At 51.2% G+C, this 19,238-nt stretch overlaps 1 protein-coding gene across 3 annotated transcripts in view; it reads left to right on the top strand.

The window, feature by feature from the left end:
• The window catches only part of COL4A6 (collagen type IV alpha 6 chain), a 271,356-nt gene that overhangs the window by 243,972 nt on the left and 8,146 nt on the right, over positions 1-19,238 (top strand). For 2 of the 3 annotated variants that reach the window (XM_034650007.1, XM_034650006.1), the window contains 15 exons: positions 2,337-2,390; positions 4,970-5,041; positions 5,315-5,422; positions 6,464-6,685; positions 7,085-7,246; positions 8,883-9,053; positions 9,684-9,827; positions 10,284-10,409; positions 10,864-11,045; positions 12,927-12,990; positions 13,585-13,659; positions 14,165-14,272; positions 14,367-14,474; positions 15,014-15,085; positions 15,409-15,534. In XM_034650007.1, coding sequence (XP_034505898.1) covers positions 2,337-2,390; positions 4,970-5,041; positions 5,315-5,422; positions 6,464-6,685; positions 7,085-7,246; positions 8,883-9,053; positions 9,684-9,827; positions 10,284-10,409; positions 10,864-11,045; positions 12,927-12,990; positions 13,585-13,659; positions 14,165-14,272; positions 14,367-14,474; positions 15,014-15,085; positions 15,409-15,534 — 1,794 coding nt within the window. The remainder of the gene's footprint in view (positions 1-2,336; positions 2,391-4,969; positions 5,042-5,314; positions 5,423-6,463; positions 6,686-7,084; positions 7,247-8,882; positions 9,054-9,683; positions 9,828-10,283; positions 10,410-10,863; positions 11,046-12,926; positions 12,991-13,584; positions 13,660-14,164; positions 14,273-14,366; positions 14,475-15,013; positions 15,086-15,408; positions 15,535-19,238) is intronic. The other variant, XM_034650008.1, reaches the window with a different exon arrangement.

Raw genomic sequence — 19,238 nt, 5'->3', positions numbered from 1 at the left:
GCAGATGGTGAAGGAGCCATGTAATAACTCGCCTTCCTCCAGAACAGCTCTTCACCCCAACTTCAGTTTCCATTAGTGGCCTCACCCTACTTACAGTCATCTGAAGTTTGAAAACTTGAAATTCATCTCTTATTCTTCATTTGCAGGGTTTCTTATATTCTTTCCTTCCTCTTCTTGCTATTAAGAGCCCACTATCTCATGCCCAGCTTATCAAATATACCTCCATTGCCTGTTGGAATAAATGGGCAGTTGGAAGGAAGGATGGGTGGGTGGATGGGTGGGTGGGTGAATGGCGACAACTTCTTACATGGTTTCTCATCTCCTACCTCCAGACTTTCCCCCACTCAATTCTGCTCTGAATGCTGCTGTCCATGTAACATTTGTGAATTATTGCTATCATTGTGTTACGCCCATAGTCCGAAGCCACAAGTGGTGGCCTTTTTCTGGAATATTCTTCCTCTTTTTTCTGTTTCTGGAATGTTCTTCCTCTTTTGTCTATGCAGTCAGGTTTTATCCACCTTTCAGGGTGCAAGCCCCACTTTCCCACTAAGCCTTCTCTTGACCTCCCCAAGATGTCACTGCCACTTCAATTTTGTATTTTCTTCCACTAAGGCTTTTGTTTTTCCCAACTGCTTCGTAAGCGTCTGGATACTAAGGAAGGCAATCCTTTTTGGCATTTCTCAATTTGCCTAGTACAGTGCAATGTTCCTTAAGAGACTAACATACACTCGCAGAAGAAAGGGGCTTCTCAATAACCAAAGGGTTACTTCTTAGACTCGTTTCTTCTCTTTCTACCTTGTCACCTTGAAGAATTACCAAAAAAAAAGAAGACAAATCAGATCTTGTCAATTTTTATTAATCTTAAAATCTACTTGTGCATGTTGGTATAACAAGGATGATGATACAGGTTAAGAATCGATGGTTCAAGATTCTTTTTTTTTTTTAAGATTTTATTTATTTATTTGACAGAGATAGAGACAGCCAGCGAGAGAGGGAACACAAGCAGGGGGAGTGGGAGAGGAAGAAGCAGGCTCATAGCAGAGGAGCCTGATGTGGGGCTCGATCCCATAATGCCGGGATCACGCCCTGAGGTGAAGGCAGACGCTTAACCGCTGTGCCACCCAGGCGCCCCGATGGTTTAAGATTCTTAAAACCAAATCAGTATTTCAGTTTACAAGTTCTTATGAAGGCTCTGAGGAATTTTTATCAAACTCAATCATCCTGTCTTTTGCAAATCCTGGTTTCAGCCGTAGCTTTGCATCCAGCTCTGTTCCCAGAGACATTATTCATGGTCATTCTGCTGCCCTCTGCCAACTTGGTCTTTATTCTAGGCCAACCATTTGTGCAGACAACTCAGTTTTAAATTGAGTTATACTGAGATGGCACAAACATACTTACACACACTCAAATCTGGATATTATCAACATTCCGGTTGCTTGAAGACAGGGTGAGTCAACAGAAGGAGACCCGTGGGACCATTTCTATCCTAAACGCCACTAGGCCCCAAGAAAGTCCTTAGAAATATAGTCCCATAGTAAACTCTAAACTGGAAGATGCCTTTTGCAGAAAATGGTATTGTTGCAGGACAAAGATTTTCCAAAAAATTACTTCAACTAAGAGCATCAGCTTTCTTTTTTTCTCTCCATGGCAACCAAATATAATTCCTAAAACCTAGCAATTTTATTCCACGCAATTTTAAAAACGCATAACCTGTGAGCTCTAGACATTTGCATTGTGGCCATTACTGTTGCCATGAAAACCAAAGATGGTGTTCTATTATTTTTTTTTAAAGAGAGAGTGTACGAGCAGCAGGGTGGGTGGGCAGGGACAGAGGGAGAGATTTTGAAGCAAGATCCACGTCCAGCATGAAGCCTGACACATGGCTCCATCTCACGACCCTGAGATCAGACCTGAGCCAAAATCAAGAGTCGGATGCTTAACCGACTGAGCCACCCAGGCAACCCCGAAGATGCTGTACTTAATGTACTCACCCCGACCAGTGGTGGCCCAGGCTAGGATGGCTGCATTGCCAGGAAAGGGAATGTAGTCATTAGAAGCCTTTCACCCAAGGGGTGTGAATTATTACAAACCTTGGGCAAGCAGACAGCTGGCTGTTTCCAAAGAGGCTCTGATCCAGACGCTCATAGTAATCAATCACGCGGGTTATTACTGCAACAGCCACGGTGTCCTTGATCCCATGTGGGTGTCAGCTCTCTCCCTTCAATCCAGACCGGGAATGTGATCAGGGGCCATACCCAGGCTGCAGCCCCGACTTCCCTTGGGCCTCGAGGAACTCCTGTCCCGGTTTAATTTTCTTCTTTACTCGATCGGTCTAGGTGACTGCTGCTGCAGGGAGAGCATTGGTAAAGGAGACTTAGTCACAGAGGGAGGTGAGAGCTAGCTCAGTCTCGGGGTTCTCAAACACCAATGTCGGCAAAAACTCCCTTTCTTTTCATTCACCTCTATCTCAGACACTCATCATGGCCTGAGCACCACGCTGAAGCCTCTGGTTGGGGGGGGTGATCCTAAGGGTGGGGCACAAAGGAGTACGTGGGCATGCGGTCTCTGAGAGGGACTGATTTCCTTCACCATGCATGTCGATGGCTTGGCTGATGTCTGCCTGGAGCACCTTCATTTTGTGAACTTCACTGGGGCCATAACTCGCCTTGGGAGGTACCCAGAAGGATGCACACGTGTGTGACGCTCATTCGGGGGACCCAGAGTAAACTGAGATATTCGGACCTCGAGAAGCAGAGGCGCTTTTTATTCTGAAGATGAATCTGGGCAGTAACGGGAAAAGTTCCGATTCATCAGGTCATGCGTTGCACTTATGAAATAGAATGCGGAGAGAGCTGATTTCGGCTTTGTGGGGGGAGAAGGCTCTGAATTCAGGGGTGGAAAGTAGAAGACAGAGGTGAAAAGTGAAAGAGCCAGATACCGGGGTGACTCGAAGTGCTTCCCTCCTGAACATTTGACCCTCTGCTCGCAGCAATACACGAGTGAGCTGTGGTGCTCAGGTCTGCCCTGGAATCTTTCCAGATGCCTGTCTTTGGCCGCAGCCTCTAAAGGTTTGTTTTTATCTGGTTGTCACAAGTGGAAAGAATTTATGAAACTTATCTGCTGAATGGAGTGAGGATGGATGTTCACGTTTGCAGCCAGCACAGAGATATTTGTAGTTTACCCTTTGTTTCGTAAAACTGAAAAGCAATGAAACTGCAGTGTTTGATACATTGGCGTCAACGGGCTATTGAAATAGCGGGGGCACGAGAACTTTCTGCAGGGTCCCTCTCATGAGAGCATCCAGCAAGGCCACTCTTCAGCCTAGTCCAAAGGACCGAGGCCCGAGCTGAGCAAGGATTGGCAGCCCTCACCACGCCAAGCATCTTACCACAACGGGCTTGCCTTACGGTTCCACGGTAGGGAGCTGGCCCTCAGAGATCGCACCATCAGGTCAGCATCTGGCAGGATGGAGATGGGTGTGACCACCCAGGGGCGAAGATCAGCCCCAAAGCCCTCTCTCCAGCTACAGAAGTATGACTCTCAGGACCTGAGGTCTAGAGGGCAGACAGTTGCTGCCCAGGCTACAGAGTAGTGCCGCTAACCTGACCACGGTAGAAACCAGCGGATGGCCTGGGGGGAGCTCTAGCGAATACTCCTTAAATAAGATGATAAAAACAAAACGAAACAGAAAACAAAAACAAAAAACAAAAACAGCCATTGACTGAACAACCAGCAGGGTGCTGGGCCACGGGCAAAATGCCGCTAGCATCCTGTCCTGTCATTCTCACCAACACCTATGAGAAAAGTAGCTCCCGTTTTATGCATGAGGCTCAGAGAGATTCAAGTGTCTGGCCGCAGAGACTAGTGAGGTAGCAGAACTAGGACACAAGCTCAGGTCTCTCTGGCCGCAGAGCCCGTCCTCTTCACCAATCCACTGTACTGTTCAATCCCGCATTTTGCTTTAGGCCTGGAACAAGTGGAGGAGGAAGGGCAGCCAGCTGAGTGTGCAAACTGAATCATAGCTTGTATACATAGTTCAAGATTTCTGTTAAGTGTGGTGGCTTCAAGCAGGCCTTGGGGGATTGTTTTAATGAATAGGCAAGACTAATTTCAATTAGCATAGCAATTGTTTGTAAATGGCACTTGAGGGAGCTGACGCACACTATTGTTCATCACTGTTTTATTAAACCTCCCCTCTGTGATCTTATATAGACTCTTTTTATTTGCATTATGAATGAGCAAGGAGGAATTTGCAAGGGGAAGGGCTCGCATGCCAATTTCAAAGTCTCAACACTGAAATTGACCTCTGCTTCTCCCTGAGTCGCAGAGTTGACATTTTCAAAGGAGGAGCTGAGGGAAGTGTCCTTCTGTGTCACGGCCAAGAGCGTGGCCTTCAGTGTTTGCCTAGTACAGAAATACAGCTACCTCTGACCCAGGGTCATCAATAGGTTTCTGTAGATCCCAAACGAGGTGGGGCAAAATAACCCGATGGGTGGTTTTCATTTCAAGAAAAGGGCAGACATGTGAACTTGAGGGGTCTTGGCTGCAAGCCCTCCAGTCCTGTCACATGGCCATAACGGATCCTCAGGACTAATCCCAAGCCCCTCTCTTAGCGAGTGGCTCCATATGGAGGCAGCGCGAGTAGGCAGTTGCCCGGTGCCGCTGCTCCCAGAAATCTTGTTAGGTGACATCTACTGCCTAGGTGACTGCCTGCCCACAGGACGTTGATGGTTTAGGAGGTGGCTTTCTGGCACTTGGCCCCTGGGGGTACTCTTATCTACAAGCAAATTGCACCGGGAATAACTCACAAGAGCTTCTGATGTCACGATTCCTCTGCTTGGGCTCCCAGCTGCTGGATGGGAGGAGCTTGGCTGCGCTGTCCGAGCGGATGGGAGGAAAGGAGCATGCTAGGGGGAAGTCCTTCCTGACTTGGTGGGCTCACTGGATGCTTACGTATCACCACTTACAGGGATCACCTTGCCGTGTATAATTCCTGGCTCCTATGGTCCATCAGGCTTACCAGGAGCTCCCGGATTCCCAGGTACGGAATGAGGCTAGAGAAAGCCACTGACCACACTCGTAAGGGCCATGAGCCCCAGGAAGCAGGGGACAGGCTGGCAGCATTTGGGGGGCCCACATTCTTCCTGACAGGGCAGCCTTGAGCACTGAGGAAATAGAATGGCTCCGGGTCTGTGCAGGGAGGTAAGGGTAAGAGGCCCCCCAAGAGATTAGGATTCCTGAGTGAACATCCCAAAGGTGACCAGCCACCCTTTTTGCCATCCTTTCCCCTCACAACTCCTGTTTGGGTTCGCAGGCCCTAAAGGGGCCCATGGCCTCCCTGGAACCCCAGGCCAGCCCGGACTGCGTGGGAATAAAGGAGAGCCTGGAAGTCCGGGATCGGTTCACCTTCCTGAATTGCCAGGTAAGGAACGGTGCTTTTCTTCACCTGCTTCTCCTTCGCTGTGACTGTGGGTTTAAATCATGGTAGCCAGCCATCCACTGATCACGGGCAGTGAGGTTTGCACTCTGGTATGGGTGGCATGGTTTTGATTTCATGCTCAAGTGAGACCAGCTAGAGTGTGACAGTGAGTCAGAGTGCTCAGGGCCATCCAGTGGACGACCCCTTCACTTCCAGATGAAGCTCAGATGGAGAGTGCCTTTGCCTGAGGTCACGAAGCCCCTGGTGACAGAGCGAGGACTCCCCCCCTCTCCGTTAGCTGACTGCCAAGCCTCTGGCAAGTTCCTGGATCAGTTCCTTGTAGGTCAGACAAAGAGATCCAGATGAGTCAGAGGGAAGTGCTTCCTTTCTTTTCCTTTGCACACACCCTGTGGCAAGCTTGTTCTCCACTGTACCAGTGGTTCTTTAAACCGCGCTCCCCAGATCTGCAGCACCGGGGAACCTGTTAATAGTACAGACTCATGGCCCGATTCTTGGGGCGGGAGCGGTGGCGCCCAGCCATTTTGGTTTGGCCAAGCACCCCCTCCCCAGGTAGTTCTGACCCACCCTCAGTTCGAGAACCACCCTGCTCTGCACACGGGGCTCGTCATGGGCCATACCCTCCATGGTTTATTCATGGAGCTTCGATCCCCTTCAACCACTCAGAAAGAGGGAGGCATGACAGCAGAGGGTAGATGACTCCAGAAGAAATTGGGCCTTTGACAGGGAGTCCAGGGTGTAACGTGTGCTCTTCGGCCAGTGGAGCACCCCCGGGAGTGGGTTGCTGGGCTCAGCCCAAGCCCTGGCCTCGCTGAGCTAGAACCTTCTACAGCTCACATGGTTCTGTCCCCGACTCTGGGCACGTCCTCCCAGGACCAGGGGCTCCTGCCTTTCAAGAGAAGTGACACACGTTATTGAGATGTTAGCTTTTGTAATAGAAAAAACAAGATCTGTCCCAGAGATCTCTACCCAGACCTATCCCTTCTAAACCTCCGCGGCCTTTTTATTTTTCCTCTTTACATTTAGGATTTCCTGGACCTCGTGGAGAGAAGGGCTTGCCTGGGTTTCCTGGGCTCCCTGGAAAAGATGGCTTGCCTGGGAAACTGGGCAGTCCAGGTTTACCCGGTTCCAAGGGAGCCCCTGGTGACATCTTTGGTGCTGAGAATGGTGCTCCGGGGGAGCAAGGCCTGCAGGGATTGCCAGGGGACAGAGGAGTTCCTGGAGACTCTGGCCTTCCAGGGCCCAAGGGTGACTCTTTTTGATTCTCTTATCTAACAATCTACAGCAAGTCTTTGAGTGACCGGTCTGTCCTTGCATGCATACATGCCCGAGTCTGGGGTGATGGATTCATGAGGGGATGACACTGAAAAGTCATTTTGTTCTGTCTCTCCCTTCTGGGAACTTTCTCTTAAATCACCGGAGTCTCTTCTCCTTCATTAGTTAATCTGGAAGTAACCATAATGGAGAGTCCGCTTTCCTGTAAAGCCTCTGATCTGCCGCCAGGGCAGGAGCAGCAAGGGCTGGAGCAGAGGACCCCGTAGCCCCGGGGATGTACCCTGGGCCAAGCTCTTGCACGATGAGTTGGTTTGGTGACCCATCCTTGCTGTCCATCCAGGCTGTTGATCATCTGTCCCTTCCTTTCATTAGGTTTGCTTGGGAAGTCGGGCCTGCTAGGTCCCAAAGGTGAACAGGGCAGCCCTGGCACACCGGGCCACATGGGACAGCCAGGGTCCCCAGGGCCTGATGGTCTATTCGGCGTCAAGGGCAAACCCGGGCTCCCGGGCGCACCAGGCTTTCCAGGCCCTTCAGGTAGGTCCTTTGGAGGAGGAGCCCCAGCTTGACAGCCTTAAGCCGGGCCCTGGACCCTGGCGCCCCGAGGGGCAAAAGCAGCAGTGCGCCAGGGGCAGGGTCTAGAAGGATCCTCGACTTTCCCAACCTCTCACAGTTCCCAATCTCAGGGGGTCCTGGCAGTGCAAAGCAGAAGAGATTTCTACAGTTTAGCTTCCCAAGGGTAGCACGCATCCCTCCCACCCCTCCCCCGGGGCCTCGCTCCCCCTTTCCCGGTTCAAGAAGCCGCCCTAGTAGTGCAGGTGGGTGTAGCCATCTCCACTGGCTTGGCTAGGGCCATGGGGAGCCTACTTGGGGTTGGGGGGAGAACATTGAGCGGAGGGCAGCTGCGTGGTGGCCTGCCTCTCAGGCAAGCATACCTCTGAGGACCCGTAGCCGAAGCGGCCGTCACTGGACCGCGGGGCTGACACCCCCGGCTCCAGCCTAGCATTCACGGCTCACCTGTCCCTCCTACCACCCGCCTCACCCCTGCCTCAGGGACTACATCACCCCCCCTCCCTTTACTCCTGGCCACGTGACTAAAGTTGAGTTTTGGCAGAGCCACTAAAATCCTTTTTATCCCTTTTATCCTTCTGCGTTTCTGGGGTCTTCCCATGGGCCATGCAGGTGAGAACACAGTACACAAGCTCACCGGCTAACACCCCCACAGGCTACCCTGCTCAAGGAACTCTCAGACTACATATTAGAACCTGGCAAGGCCAGGGGTCCCGGGACTCATGCTGGGGGTTTGGCCCCCGTTGAATTTCCTTCCCTTGTTGTGGAAGCCCCTTCCCAGCCCCCCATTAGAATCCCGGGGCTTGTAGCTACTGGATTCCTTTCAATTCATGGAAAGCCAAGTCAGCCATTCATTGAGGTCGTTGGGGGCCGAATACCTCTGTCGTCACTGATTTAATCCTTTGGTTTTTTAATTTCCTTGCTTTGTACCTGAACATTCTACTTCGGCAGCAGCTGAGGAGGTTAAGCCCATTGACCAGCTTAAGGCCTGGTGAAAGAAATCCCAGAATACCTAGGAGACCAAATGGGCCTTGGGGATTTCTACAGGACTTGGCACTAGGGGGTCTTTCAACCTTAATGCCAAGGAACTGGCTGACTTAACTGCTTGCAAGAGGGATTAAAAGGGCAGCCCTGTATCCATGGCTCCCTGGGAGGCTGAAACAATGGCTTGGCTTTAACCTCTCCTTTGCCAGATTGGCTCAGGAAACAGCTGTTGTGGTGCAGTGCGGACTGGCCAGACCAAGAAGCTAGCGTCCAGTTGCCGCCCTGGCTTCCCAGAGCTCCATTCACAGACTAAGATGGGAACCACATTCATAAAAGGGGGAAGAAGTTCTAATCAGAAGGGGTTTGTGCACCCTGCTGGCCACTGTGTCAGGCTGAGACTAACAGCCACTGGCGTGCGTGCTGCGCTGGGTGGTAAGCTCTAAGGCTTCAGCCGGCTGAGATTCCTGCCAGTTAGCAGCCTGCGTAGGGCCATGGTTAAGGGACCGTCTCCAACACCCAGCCGGCCAGCCAACCAGAAGGCATGGGAACGGGCAGTGGCCCAAAACTGGGCATAGCCTCCCTTGACGGCTTTCCCGTGTTCTCTCCTCTACTAATTCAGGACATCCTGGAAAGAAAGGTGTAAGAGGTGAGGCAGGTGCCCCTTCATCAGCTGGAAAGAGAGGCCTGCCGGGGCTGAAAGGCCTTCCGGGATCTCCAGGGCTGGTTGGCTTCTTGGGGAGCTCAGGCTTGCCAGGCAACACTGGGTTGCCAGGCCTGCCAGGTCCAAAGGGTAAGTGAAGTGGGTGGGACTTTTTGTGGTAAGAGGGTCGGGCAGAGGCCGTGCTAAGGGAAGGCTCCCACCTAAGGTGAGTCCCACTCACTGCTGGCTGTGTGGAACGCTGGGCTGGATAGCGCTGTCAGGAAGGCCCAGGACAGTAACAGCCACGCTGGGTGTACTCATTTGCCCCACCCGTTCCATGGAGCCCGATGGCTCTCAGTTTCTGCTAGACCACCAGAGGTTGATTGGGAGGCATCTCTAGTTTACACAGGGGCAAATGACGGGTCCAAGGTCACACAGCCGATTAGCCACAGTACCCAGCTAGGGCTCAGCTCCCTGCCTCCTGGTCCTAGGCCTTTTTTTTTCCTGTGCCATCCATGAGCTCTAACTTGGCACATAGTAAGAGAGGCGCCCGCCTCCTCTTTCCTTCCTGTTGCTTTAGTTCCATGTCCCTGTTCAGGGACGTAGTATAATATATAAGGATTAACAGCTGGGGCTTTGGAGTTAGAGGAACCTGGGGTGGGATCCCTGCTCTGCAACTGCCAAGCTGTGTGATTTGGGATAAGTTATTTAACCTCTCTGAGCTTCCATTTCCTTGTATGTCAGCCAGGGATAACACTAGAAGTTCTCGTTTCTCAACAGGTGAGAAGGGGTCTTTTGGGCTGGCAGGCTTTCCGGGGATGCCTGGTCTCCCAGGTATTCCTGGCGCAAGTGGATTAAAGGGAATTTCTGGGTCAACCGGAAGAGTGGGACCATTTGGACAGGCCGGTAGCGCTGGTGAGAAAGGTGAGCTGGGGAACTGAATTCTGAACTCGCTAGCCACGCTTTCCAAGGTACATTTTTGTCCATCGGCCTTGTGGCTGGTGTGGCTTGTACCCATCCTGTGTTAGATAATCAGATTTGGGGCTTCTGAACCCCAAACCTTGGCTTTTAACCCCAAAGACCTAATCACTTCAGACTTTTCACCACGTGTTAGAGGCCTCATCGTACGTTCCCAGACGCTCAGTGGCGGGGGGTTTGGAATAGGCCCCAAAGTTGCTGGCCCACTTTGGGCCCGTCAAAGGAGAGGGCATGCACGTAGGTGGGAAGTTGGGGAACCAGGGGCGGGAAAGGGCGCAGAAAAGGAGGCCTGGGGGGGGGGTTGCGGGAGGAACTGAGATGAAAGGTCAGCCCTGCCTGACCCCGTGTCAAAGCTTTCTCTCACGAGGCTCTCACGATGATCTCCCCCACCCTCCCTTGCAGGAGACAGAGGCGACCCCGGGCCAGCTGGAATACCTAGCCCAAGACCTCCCATGCTGAACCTCCGGTTCAAAGGGGACAAAGGATCCAGAGGCTCAGCTGGATTGGACGGATTTCCTGGGCCCAGAGGTGCGGGGGGCAGGCAGCGGGCAGGAGGAACGCTCGTCCTCAACTTCCCTCCTGAGAAAAGGCCCCGCAGCACAAGACCCCCCAGAGTGGCAGTGTGGGCGGCAGCACAGGGTCCAAGGAGGCCACCTCCTCTGGGCCTGAGGGGCGCCTGGACATCAAGGCGGCCGGTTTTCGTTGCCACTCTGGAACTGAAGCTTTGAACCACAGGCTGTTGTACCCCTGCTGTAGCCCAGAGGAGCGTGGCAGATGATGGGACACGGGCACCGGCAGCATGGAGGCCATGGCCTGACTGGTGCTCCCTAAGGCCGAAGGCACCTCCCCCGCCCCTGAGCTAGCCGTCCCCAAGTCCCCAATGCTGCGCTTTGTTTGCCTGTGATCCCGGGCTCCTGCACCTTGGGGAGCAGGTTTGTTCTTGCCCAGAGTCTTTGCTCTAAGCCCTTTGATTCTTTCCCAGGTGACAAAGGACAGGCTGGCCCCCCGGGGCCACCAGGCTTGCCTGGAGCTCCTGGCTTCCCCAGTACCATCAAGGGACTCATTGGCAGAGCTGGCCTCCCTGGCTCCACTGGACAACGGGGCTTACCTGGCCTGAAGGGGTCCCCTGGAATTACAGGCTTCCCAGGAATACCAGGGGAAAGTGTAAGTACACCCAGCTCTTGGTCTCTCCACCAAGGAAGGGCCTCTGTAGCAGGGGACATGCCCCTGCTCCCCATCTTTCTGGCCCCTTCCCCTAGCTCAGCCCAGACCAAGCCCTCTCCCTGAGTCTGACAGGTCTTCCCCCACCGCTTTCCTGAAGGTTCCTTCCTCTGGGCCTTTGTTCGTGCTCTCTCCCCCACAGGGCAGAGTCTCCACCTCTGCATCTAAGTGCCTAATGCCCACCCAGGCTTCGGGCCCCGGCCCTGGGGCCCCCTCCCCCAGGAGTCTCGGAGCTCACACCCTGCTGCATGCTGCATGCTGCACTTCTCACTGCTTATATGAACCCCAGCTCCGTGTGGGCCCGATTTCCTCAATGAGATTGTCAGGCCTTGAGAACAAGTCCTTACATGCTCTTCTAGAAGTCTGCGCCCCACCGCTGGCATCTCCCCTTGAACTAGGCACATCGTAAGACTTTGGTACAGGCCTCCTGACGTTTTGATTGCAGAAGGGTCACTGTAGACAAGTGGCAAATAATCAAAGCACCTTGTCTGGGTTATTCAAAGGCAGGCAATACAGTAAGCATAGCCCTGAGACCGAGCTGGGTTCAAATCTCCGCTCCCCTGCTCATCAGCTCTGTGATTCTGCACGTATTGCTCACCTTGCCTGAGCCTCGCTTTGCTCACCTGCACAAGATGGAAACGATGCTCAAGCCTCCTTCAGACAGCAGTGAGGATTAAACGAGCGGATCCGAGTAAAGCGCTTAGCTTGGCAGCTGGAAATGGTAGGCTCTAAATAAGTACTAGCCGTCATAGTAGCAGTATTGAAGGGGCCGATTGAACTGGATCCCAGAACACCCGTGCTCCCTGCAGGCAAGATCCCCATCCCTCTAAAAGCAGCAGGCCATCGGATGAAGAAAACACACACAGGCGCGCGCACACGCACATCCCAGAATCAACTGCACAAGAATTCATTCTTAGCTGGATGGTCCTGACTCCTCCTGCCCTAGAAGGGATGGAGTCAAAGTGGGAAAGCATTCTGGGAGGGGTCCCAGCGTGAGCAAAGGCTCAGAGTGAGCAGATATGCCAAATGTTGGGAAAAAGCCAGGCAAATGTAGGGGGATGCTGTCAGCAAGCACAGAGGCCCGGCCCAGAACTCAGACTCCCACCCAAGGCACTAGGTCGTGCATGTCTTTACTAGGGTCGGCTCCTCGACTCAAAACCACACCAGCTCGCAGGCGAGTCACTGTCCCGATGGCTGCTGACACGCCCACATCCCAGACTCAGACAGTGTGCTGGACATGAGTCAGCCAAGGTAGTTTTTCCCATGAAAATGGTAACATTAGCCCAAACTCAGACTCCAGGACCTGCGCACATGCAGCCTGCTACATGGTTCCTTGCAGGGACCTGGAGCTTGCGGAACCTGCAGCTGAGGGCTACTGCCCTGCCCGGTGAAGCAATCCTTTTCCTTGCGCATAAGCCTCCGGAGCTTTGGCATGGGTGGCGGTAGCCGACTGTCTGCAGAGCACGCCACCCAGGGTCCGGCCGGACGGTCACATCCTGGTTTTCAAAGAGACTTAGTACAACAGCCACACCCTGATTTCCCAAGATTCGCATGTTGATAGCCATTGGGAAGTTATAAATGACGAGACCAGGATTGATCTGCAGATGGAGTCCCTCCCCAAAAAACCCTGACTACGCATTTCCACCCTTGGCTCATCACCTTCCCTTCTGCGGGATGCCCCCTCCATCCGCTCCTCGCCCCACCAAAGCATACGCGATAGACCTCTCTCGTGCAGTGGTTCGGGAAGGTGGGGTGGGGGAGCTGTGAGAGCATGGGAGGCCCCGAGCTCCGGGCAGAAATAATGATCTCCATATTGCTTCAAAGGGTTCACAGGGTCTCAATGGAGCGCCTGGACTCCCAGGAACATCTGGTCTCCCAGGTTCAAAGGGTGAGGAGCATTTTCTCTTTTATTGGATTTTTCCAAAGCAAAGTGGATTTCTAGCAGGCTCTGGGCTCTTCGGCAAGGAAACTCTGTGTTCAAGGGGAAGTGAATTGACTTATGTTTCCCCTTTGGCCAAGCCCCCTTTGCAGCCTTTGCTCATCAAAGACGTGTGACAAACAGTGGTTTGACACACTTTGCCTTCCAAACTCAGCAGCAGAGGAGGGCCTCGGCTTGAGACAGTTTTTTCCCCTGCTGAACCCAGCCCACGGGGCAGGAAAATTTCCCATACTTGTCATCACCATTGTTCCATTCTGGTGATGTTTTAGCGCCCCTCCTCCCATCTCCTCTGCCCCACTGAACCTAGCAATGTCTTCCCGGTGGAGATATGCATCACCTAGCAGCATTTCTTGCCAGTACCCTGATCGATCGCATCCCAGCCTTTTTCTGGTGATTGGTCACCTTTTACCCAATGCGTACTTTTGTCAAAGATCTCCTCTGGCTACATTGACTCTGAAAAGCTTTTGCCATCAAAAGACCTCTTTGCTGCAAAATGAGCTCTAGTTTCTCCTGACCACTTGGATAATATCTTCATATCCGCAGGAGATCAAGGTCAGACACTTGGAATTTCTGGTAGCCCAGGACCCAAGGGACAACCTGGGGAGTCTGGTTTTAAAGGTAAGGCTACTGTCCTTTCATCTCACGTGTCTCACTGGCTCCTCAAAACTGAGGATCAGGAGGGATTGAGGAGGTTAATCCCAAGTTCTGTGACTTCTGTCCAAGGCAGAGAAATTCCTACCCTGACACGTATCCACTCGTAGGCAGCCCACGGTTTCCCCAAGCCGACCACTCTACTTTTCCTTCGAGACTCATGGGATAAGTCTAAAAAGACCTTTGGGATAATGGCATCCACTTCCTCAGTTTATAGTTATCTAAATTGGCTCTCGAACATTTCCACCCATTGCTCCTTCTCATGGGGGCACTCAGAACAGGTTTACTTACCTTAGGGGACAGCACCTTGCAAATGCAAAGACAGCTATTACCATCCTTTTCAGAGTCTTTTCATTGGACCTGGCTCTCTTGACAGTTCAAGTAGCTTTCCTTTCCTGCTCCCTCTGTCCCTGGGAGAAACACAGTGTCCGAAACGGGGCCCGACCACTGAGCACTTTTCTTGATTTTGTAGGCGTGAAAGGAACAGATGGGCTTGTTGGTGATGTGGGTTTCCCAGGAAGCAAAGGTGAAGATGGGAATGTTGGTATTTCTGGAGATGTTGGCTTTCCTGGCTCCCCAGGTACCATGCTACCCAACGACTGTATTCTGGAAAATCGAGGGTTAGGCTTCAATCCGTGGCCCATTCTGAGCTCCTGCCTTGCTTTCACTTTCAGGACTCCCCGGGATTGCAGGCATGAGAGGAAATCCAGGGTTTCCGGGTTCTCCAGGCCATCCAGGGGCAACTGGGCCCCTGGGATCATCTGGCCTAATGGGAACCAAAGGTATGTGTATTTGAGAAGAAGCCATGGGGAAAGGGGTTTTTCCCTCAGAAAAAGGACAGCAACTGCTTTATATTAGGAGACACTCTCTGGGGGCAAGCCATTTTCAGGGGAGTCACTGACTGGGCCATGCAACAGATAACAGGAAGAGGAGACCATGGAATCCATGGAGAGAAGAGTTAGTGAGGAAGCTTGTCGTCCGGGCAAGCGTAGCCTTCCCCTGACTTCAGGGTTGGCCAGCAAGTCTCTGGGAGCTGGCAACTCTAGGTCTTGGCATTGCCACGCTGCGTTCTCAGAGACCTGATGATCTATCAGCCAGTTCTCAAAGCTGTACTGGTCTCTAATGAGAGTCAGGAGAAGCTAGAGTGGAGGTTAGGGAATGGTCCGCTCTCCCTTAGGGCATTAAGTAATGCCTCCAGAAAGACCATGACCTTTAAAATGAGGACTTGGCAAGGCCCTGGGGGAGGGGCAGGACCTTTGGCCAACCCTTCATGATTCAGAAGTTGCCAGAGCCATTTCTGATACTCTGTCTCGTCCGTCAGGTTTCCCTGGACTTCCTGGTTTACATGGACTGAATGGGCTTCCAGGAACCAAGGGGACCCATGGAACTCCAGGTAAGGAAGACCCTCAAGGGCAAGAAGGAGAACATCGGCTCTTCCAGAAGGCTGGCAGGTGCTGGCTATGAGTTCTCAACTGTGGGGTATCCCATATCCTTCAGCTCATTGATCTCCTCACCAGCCCCCCCAATCTGAGGTGCCTTGATTTGTGGAGGAAGAAGGGGGAAAGAATTTGTCCTTCTAGCCAGAATGAGCTCTCCTTCCGGTTCCCTCAGTATTCAGCTGCTAGTGCGTGTCAGGCCGGCCCCCAGCCCGTGAGCGACGCATGAGGGCCCCGTCCCCACTGAGTTCTGTCCCTCCTCTGTCTCATCTCCTCCTAGGACCTAGTATAACCGGCGTGCCTGGGCCAGCTGGCCTGCCTGGTCCCAAAGGGGAAAGAGGTTCTCCAGGAAGTGGCCTTGGAGCCCCAGGGAAGTCAGGCATGAAGGGACAAAAAGGTGGCCGAGGTAAGTGCACCCAAGTCAGGCCTTGTAGAAGCTGAGGAAGGCCCAGCCGGGGAGCCAAGGTTGGGTCTCCTCAGGGCTACGTGGCTCACAGGGTTGAGTTGTGCATATCTTCACATGTCTGGGGATCTTGGAACCCAGTGGCACTGACTGCTGAGAGAGGGTGGGCCGTGCCTAAAGGCTGTCCCGGAAGATGTGTCGGGGAGCAGTCCAGTGAGCTCCCTCTAGCCTCCATATTCCCTCTCCCACTCTCCCTTAATAACCCCAGGTTCTCTCTTGCACCCTTGGCCAGGGCCTGACTTTAAAGGTCCTGAGGGACAGGGCTGTCTACTTAGCAAGAGATTTGTAGGAAGTTCCTCAATGTCCAGGGTGGATGGCGCTCCACTCCCGGGGCCCTGAGAAGACAGCGTGGGTGCCAGAAGGAGCCCAAGACTAAGAGGATAAATGTCTCCCTAGGACAGGCATACACAGGCACTCAGGATCTGTGGGGTTTATTAGAAAGCAGGTTTTGCCCTAATCTCAGCCCCTGACTCATGGTATTATCTGAAATCTCCTTCTGAGCCTTCCCTTCCTCACCTCCAAAATGGTGAGAACGAATTGATTCTCTCCCTCTCCTTGCAACTGTTCTGAAGACCCAGAGACATGGCACTCGGTGTGACAGGAAACGAACTTCGTGTAGCATCACACCTAGGAGTACAGGCTCTGAAGTCAGACCACTGGATTCAAATTCCAGCTCTACCCCTCACTGGCTATGTGACCTTGAATAAGGAAGTGACTGGCCCCTCAGTCCCCAATGGACCCTTCATTTTCCTTTTCTGTAAAATGGGCATAAGAGAACCGACCGCACAGGTTTGGTAAGGAACCAATGAGGAGCGAGGTAATAGGTATAAAAGCACTCAGCGCAGCATGTGGCACATAGTAGGTGCTCAATAAACGTTGTCCGTTATAGCATGACATGTTACCCTGGGGCAGTCCTATTTGCAGAATGTTCTGCTCCTCCGTTATGGTTCTGGAGCTTGAGGTCCCCCTGCATCTTATTTACGTGCATGGTTGGATAATGTGTATCTGTTTTCCAGGGACTAATTCCTACATTAATTCATTTTCTGCTGAATTTTATATCGGTGCATCTGCTCTCTTTGTGTTTACTCTTTCCTTTGGTCTGGACCAACGTGTTCTTTTCTGAAAGCCAACAGCTTCTCCCGAGTGGGGGCTCCAACAGGGTCTGAGCCCATAGGGAGAGAGTGTGGTTTCTTCCACAGGAGGTAGGAAAGAGGGGACCCAGACAGAAGCGAAACCCAGATGGTTTCCCATCTTGACTACGGATGCCTGTTCATTAAATTATCCATTTCCTTTCACTCTCCGGGGTAATAAACAAATCACAGCGACTAAAGTAGTAAACAGCGCATGTGAAGTTGGTTACATCTCAGGAACACCAAATGTCAATTTAAAAAAACAAAAACAAAAAAACCCAAGTCGCAGAGAAAGACGTTGGGTATGATTCCACTGATCAAAGTTTATAAATAAACGAAAACAAGCAATATATGGTTTAGGGACACAGATATGTGTGGTCAAACCGTGGGAATGCTGAACACAAAATTCAGGAGTGGTTGCCCCTTGAGAGGGAGGGAAGGTGGTAGGGATCTGTGAAGGACATGCAAAGACATTCAAAGGTAATGGCATTTTTTACTCACGATTTCTAAATATTCTTCTGCTCCTCTCAGGATCAAATTAAAACATTGTTTTAGAAGTACACAGCAAATATCTTCCCCCCCCAAGGAACCTATCTCTGATATGATCGTAGAAATCCAGTGTCAAATGAAGATTCACCCCGAAGCAAACTTCCTAAAGCAATCCCTGTCCCTATTAATACCTTTGTCTAAATAACTTTCAATCACACCATTCATTTCTGCATTTGCCCTAGCTCGTTAGAGGCTGCATTTGTGTACCTAGGCTTTTCTTAAGTCTCGGACACCGAAATGAGTTGGAAAAACATGCCACTGGGCGTTTTCACGTGCTCCTTTAAAGTGTCTCACAGAAATACGTGAGGGTTTTTTTTGGTTGTTGTTCGTTTGTTTGTTTTACTGCTTGAGACCAGTAGGACCGTTACTTCAGCTTTAACGCTAGATTGGTGGAATTCTAAACTCAAGAAATAGGTAAATAGAAATTACTATGGAAGCTTTTTAGAATCTGTGTGCCACCATCTGGTGGCTTGTTTGTTGCTTTTTGCTTCATTTCACTATATAGATATTATATATATATGTGTGTGTGTGTGTGTGTGTGTGTGTGTGAATATCTAAAGCTATATTTTCAGGAAAAAACACAATATGTCTTTCTTTTCAGATGTTAACCTTTGTGACAAAGAAAAACACTTGAGAGGTTCATCAAGGCATAACTGACCATACTTAAAAGTAGCACCACGTGGCTTTACCGCTTGGTTTTCTTTTGTTTCGTTTCCATACCTATAATAATCGGAGCTTTTTCTTGAAATTTACTTTTTTATTCTTTATGTTTCCTCTGCATTCAGTTCACTAATGAGCTGTAAAACCACCGGAATTCACCAATCCACCATCTTTCTTTATGCATTTTTATGGATTTACTATTTCTTTAACAAAATACGAGAAGTTCCACATTAATATTTTTGGCTTTCTTCATCAGAAAAATAAGAATTCAACATTAGTATTTTTGGATATTTTTGTTTACAAACAAAAATCATCTCGACCACCAGAATAGTTTATCAACCAGTAGGAATCTATTTCTCTTCATTGCAATGTATTCTAGAATATGCCAAAATATAAATACTTTTCTTTCACGCTACAAGTGTAAGATGGACTTCGACATTTTACGTATGGCTTTGATGTGGCTTCCCATCAAGATTCCATGTGTGTCTTCGTGTGCATATCCAATAAATCTTCTGTAATCAGTTGAAAGTTTCTGGTTTTGAACGTCATAGGAGAAATCATTCCACAAACCGAAAACACATAAAAATATCGAAGCAGACAAATATTCTGTATTACTCTAATACATGGCTTTTTTTCTTTGACCAAAGCAGGGGGGTGGGGCATGGGATGCGATATAGAGAAATTTGTTCTATAGGCAATTAAGCAGCCATCCAGCTGGTATCAAGAATTGCCTGTAAAAGCATTTTCCAGTTTGCCTAGAAGACCCAGAAACTGGCCCTAGAAGACACCAGGAGCCACAGTGCCCTTGGGACCTCCACTCGGACCCAGCAGGCCGCTGTTCTAGCTGGCTGGAGCCTGTGCCTTGCCTCAACCCTTATACCTTCTCTGGGCAGCCCCAGACGTAACTGGGTAATTCAATGAAAATGTGCCACAGGGCCAGGAGATTTAAAAACACTTCGGGAAACTTCAGTTTCAGGTGTTGTAGTCATGCCTTCTTTTTTTCACCGTTTGAGGGAAATCTGCCTGAAATATCTCCATTTCCAGCGACACTGGGAGGTCGAACTTTCCAAAGCTCCAGCCCGAGGAGGAACCGCGGCACCTGCTAGGGGGTGGAGGGGGGTCATGTGGGGGGAACAGGGAGTCACTGTGACCTCCTGTGGGCTGTGCTGCTCTGCTGGCTGCAAAGGGAGCCCTACAGAAGGGAGAAGAGCCCTCTGCTGGCGTTCGTCGGTCTGGCCCCTACCTGACCGCTTCCATTTTCTCTGGGAGAGCCTGGCCACAACAAGCCCATAGCGGCCCCTTTTATTT

Source organism: Ailuropoda melanoleuca, chromosome X (genome assembly GCF_002007445.2).
Source record: "Ailuropoda melanoleuca isolate Jingjing chromosome X, ASM200744v2, whole genome shotgun sequence".
Classification (NCBI taxonomy): domain Eukaryota; kingdom Metazoa; phylum Chordata; class Mammalia; order Carnivora; family Ursidae; genus Ailuropoda; species Ailuropoda melanoleuca.
This window is presented reverse-complemented; position numbering and strand designations above follow the sequence as displayed.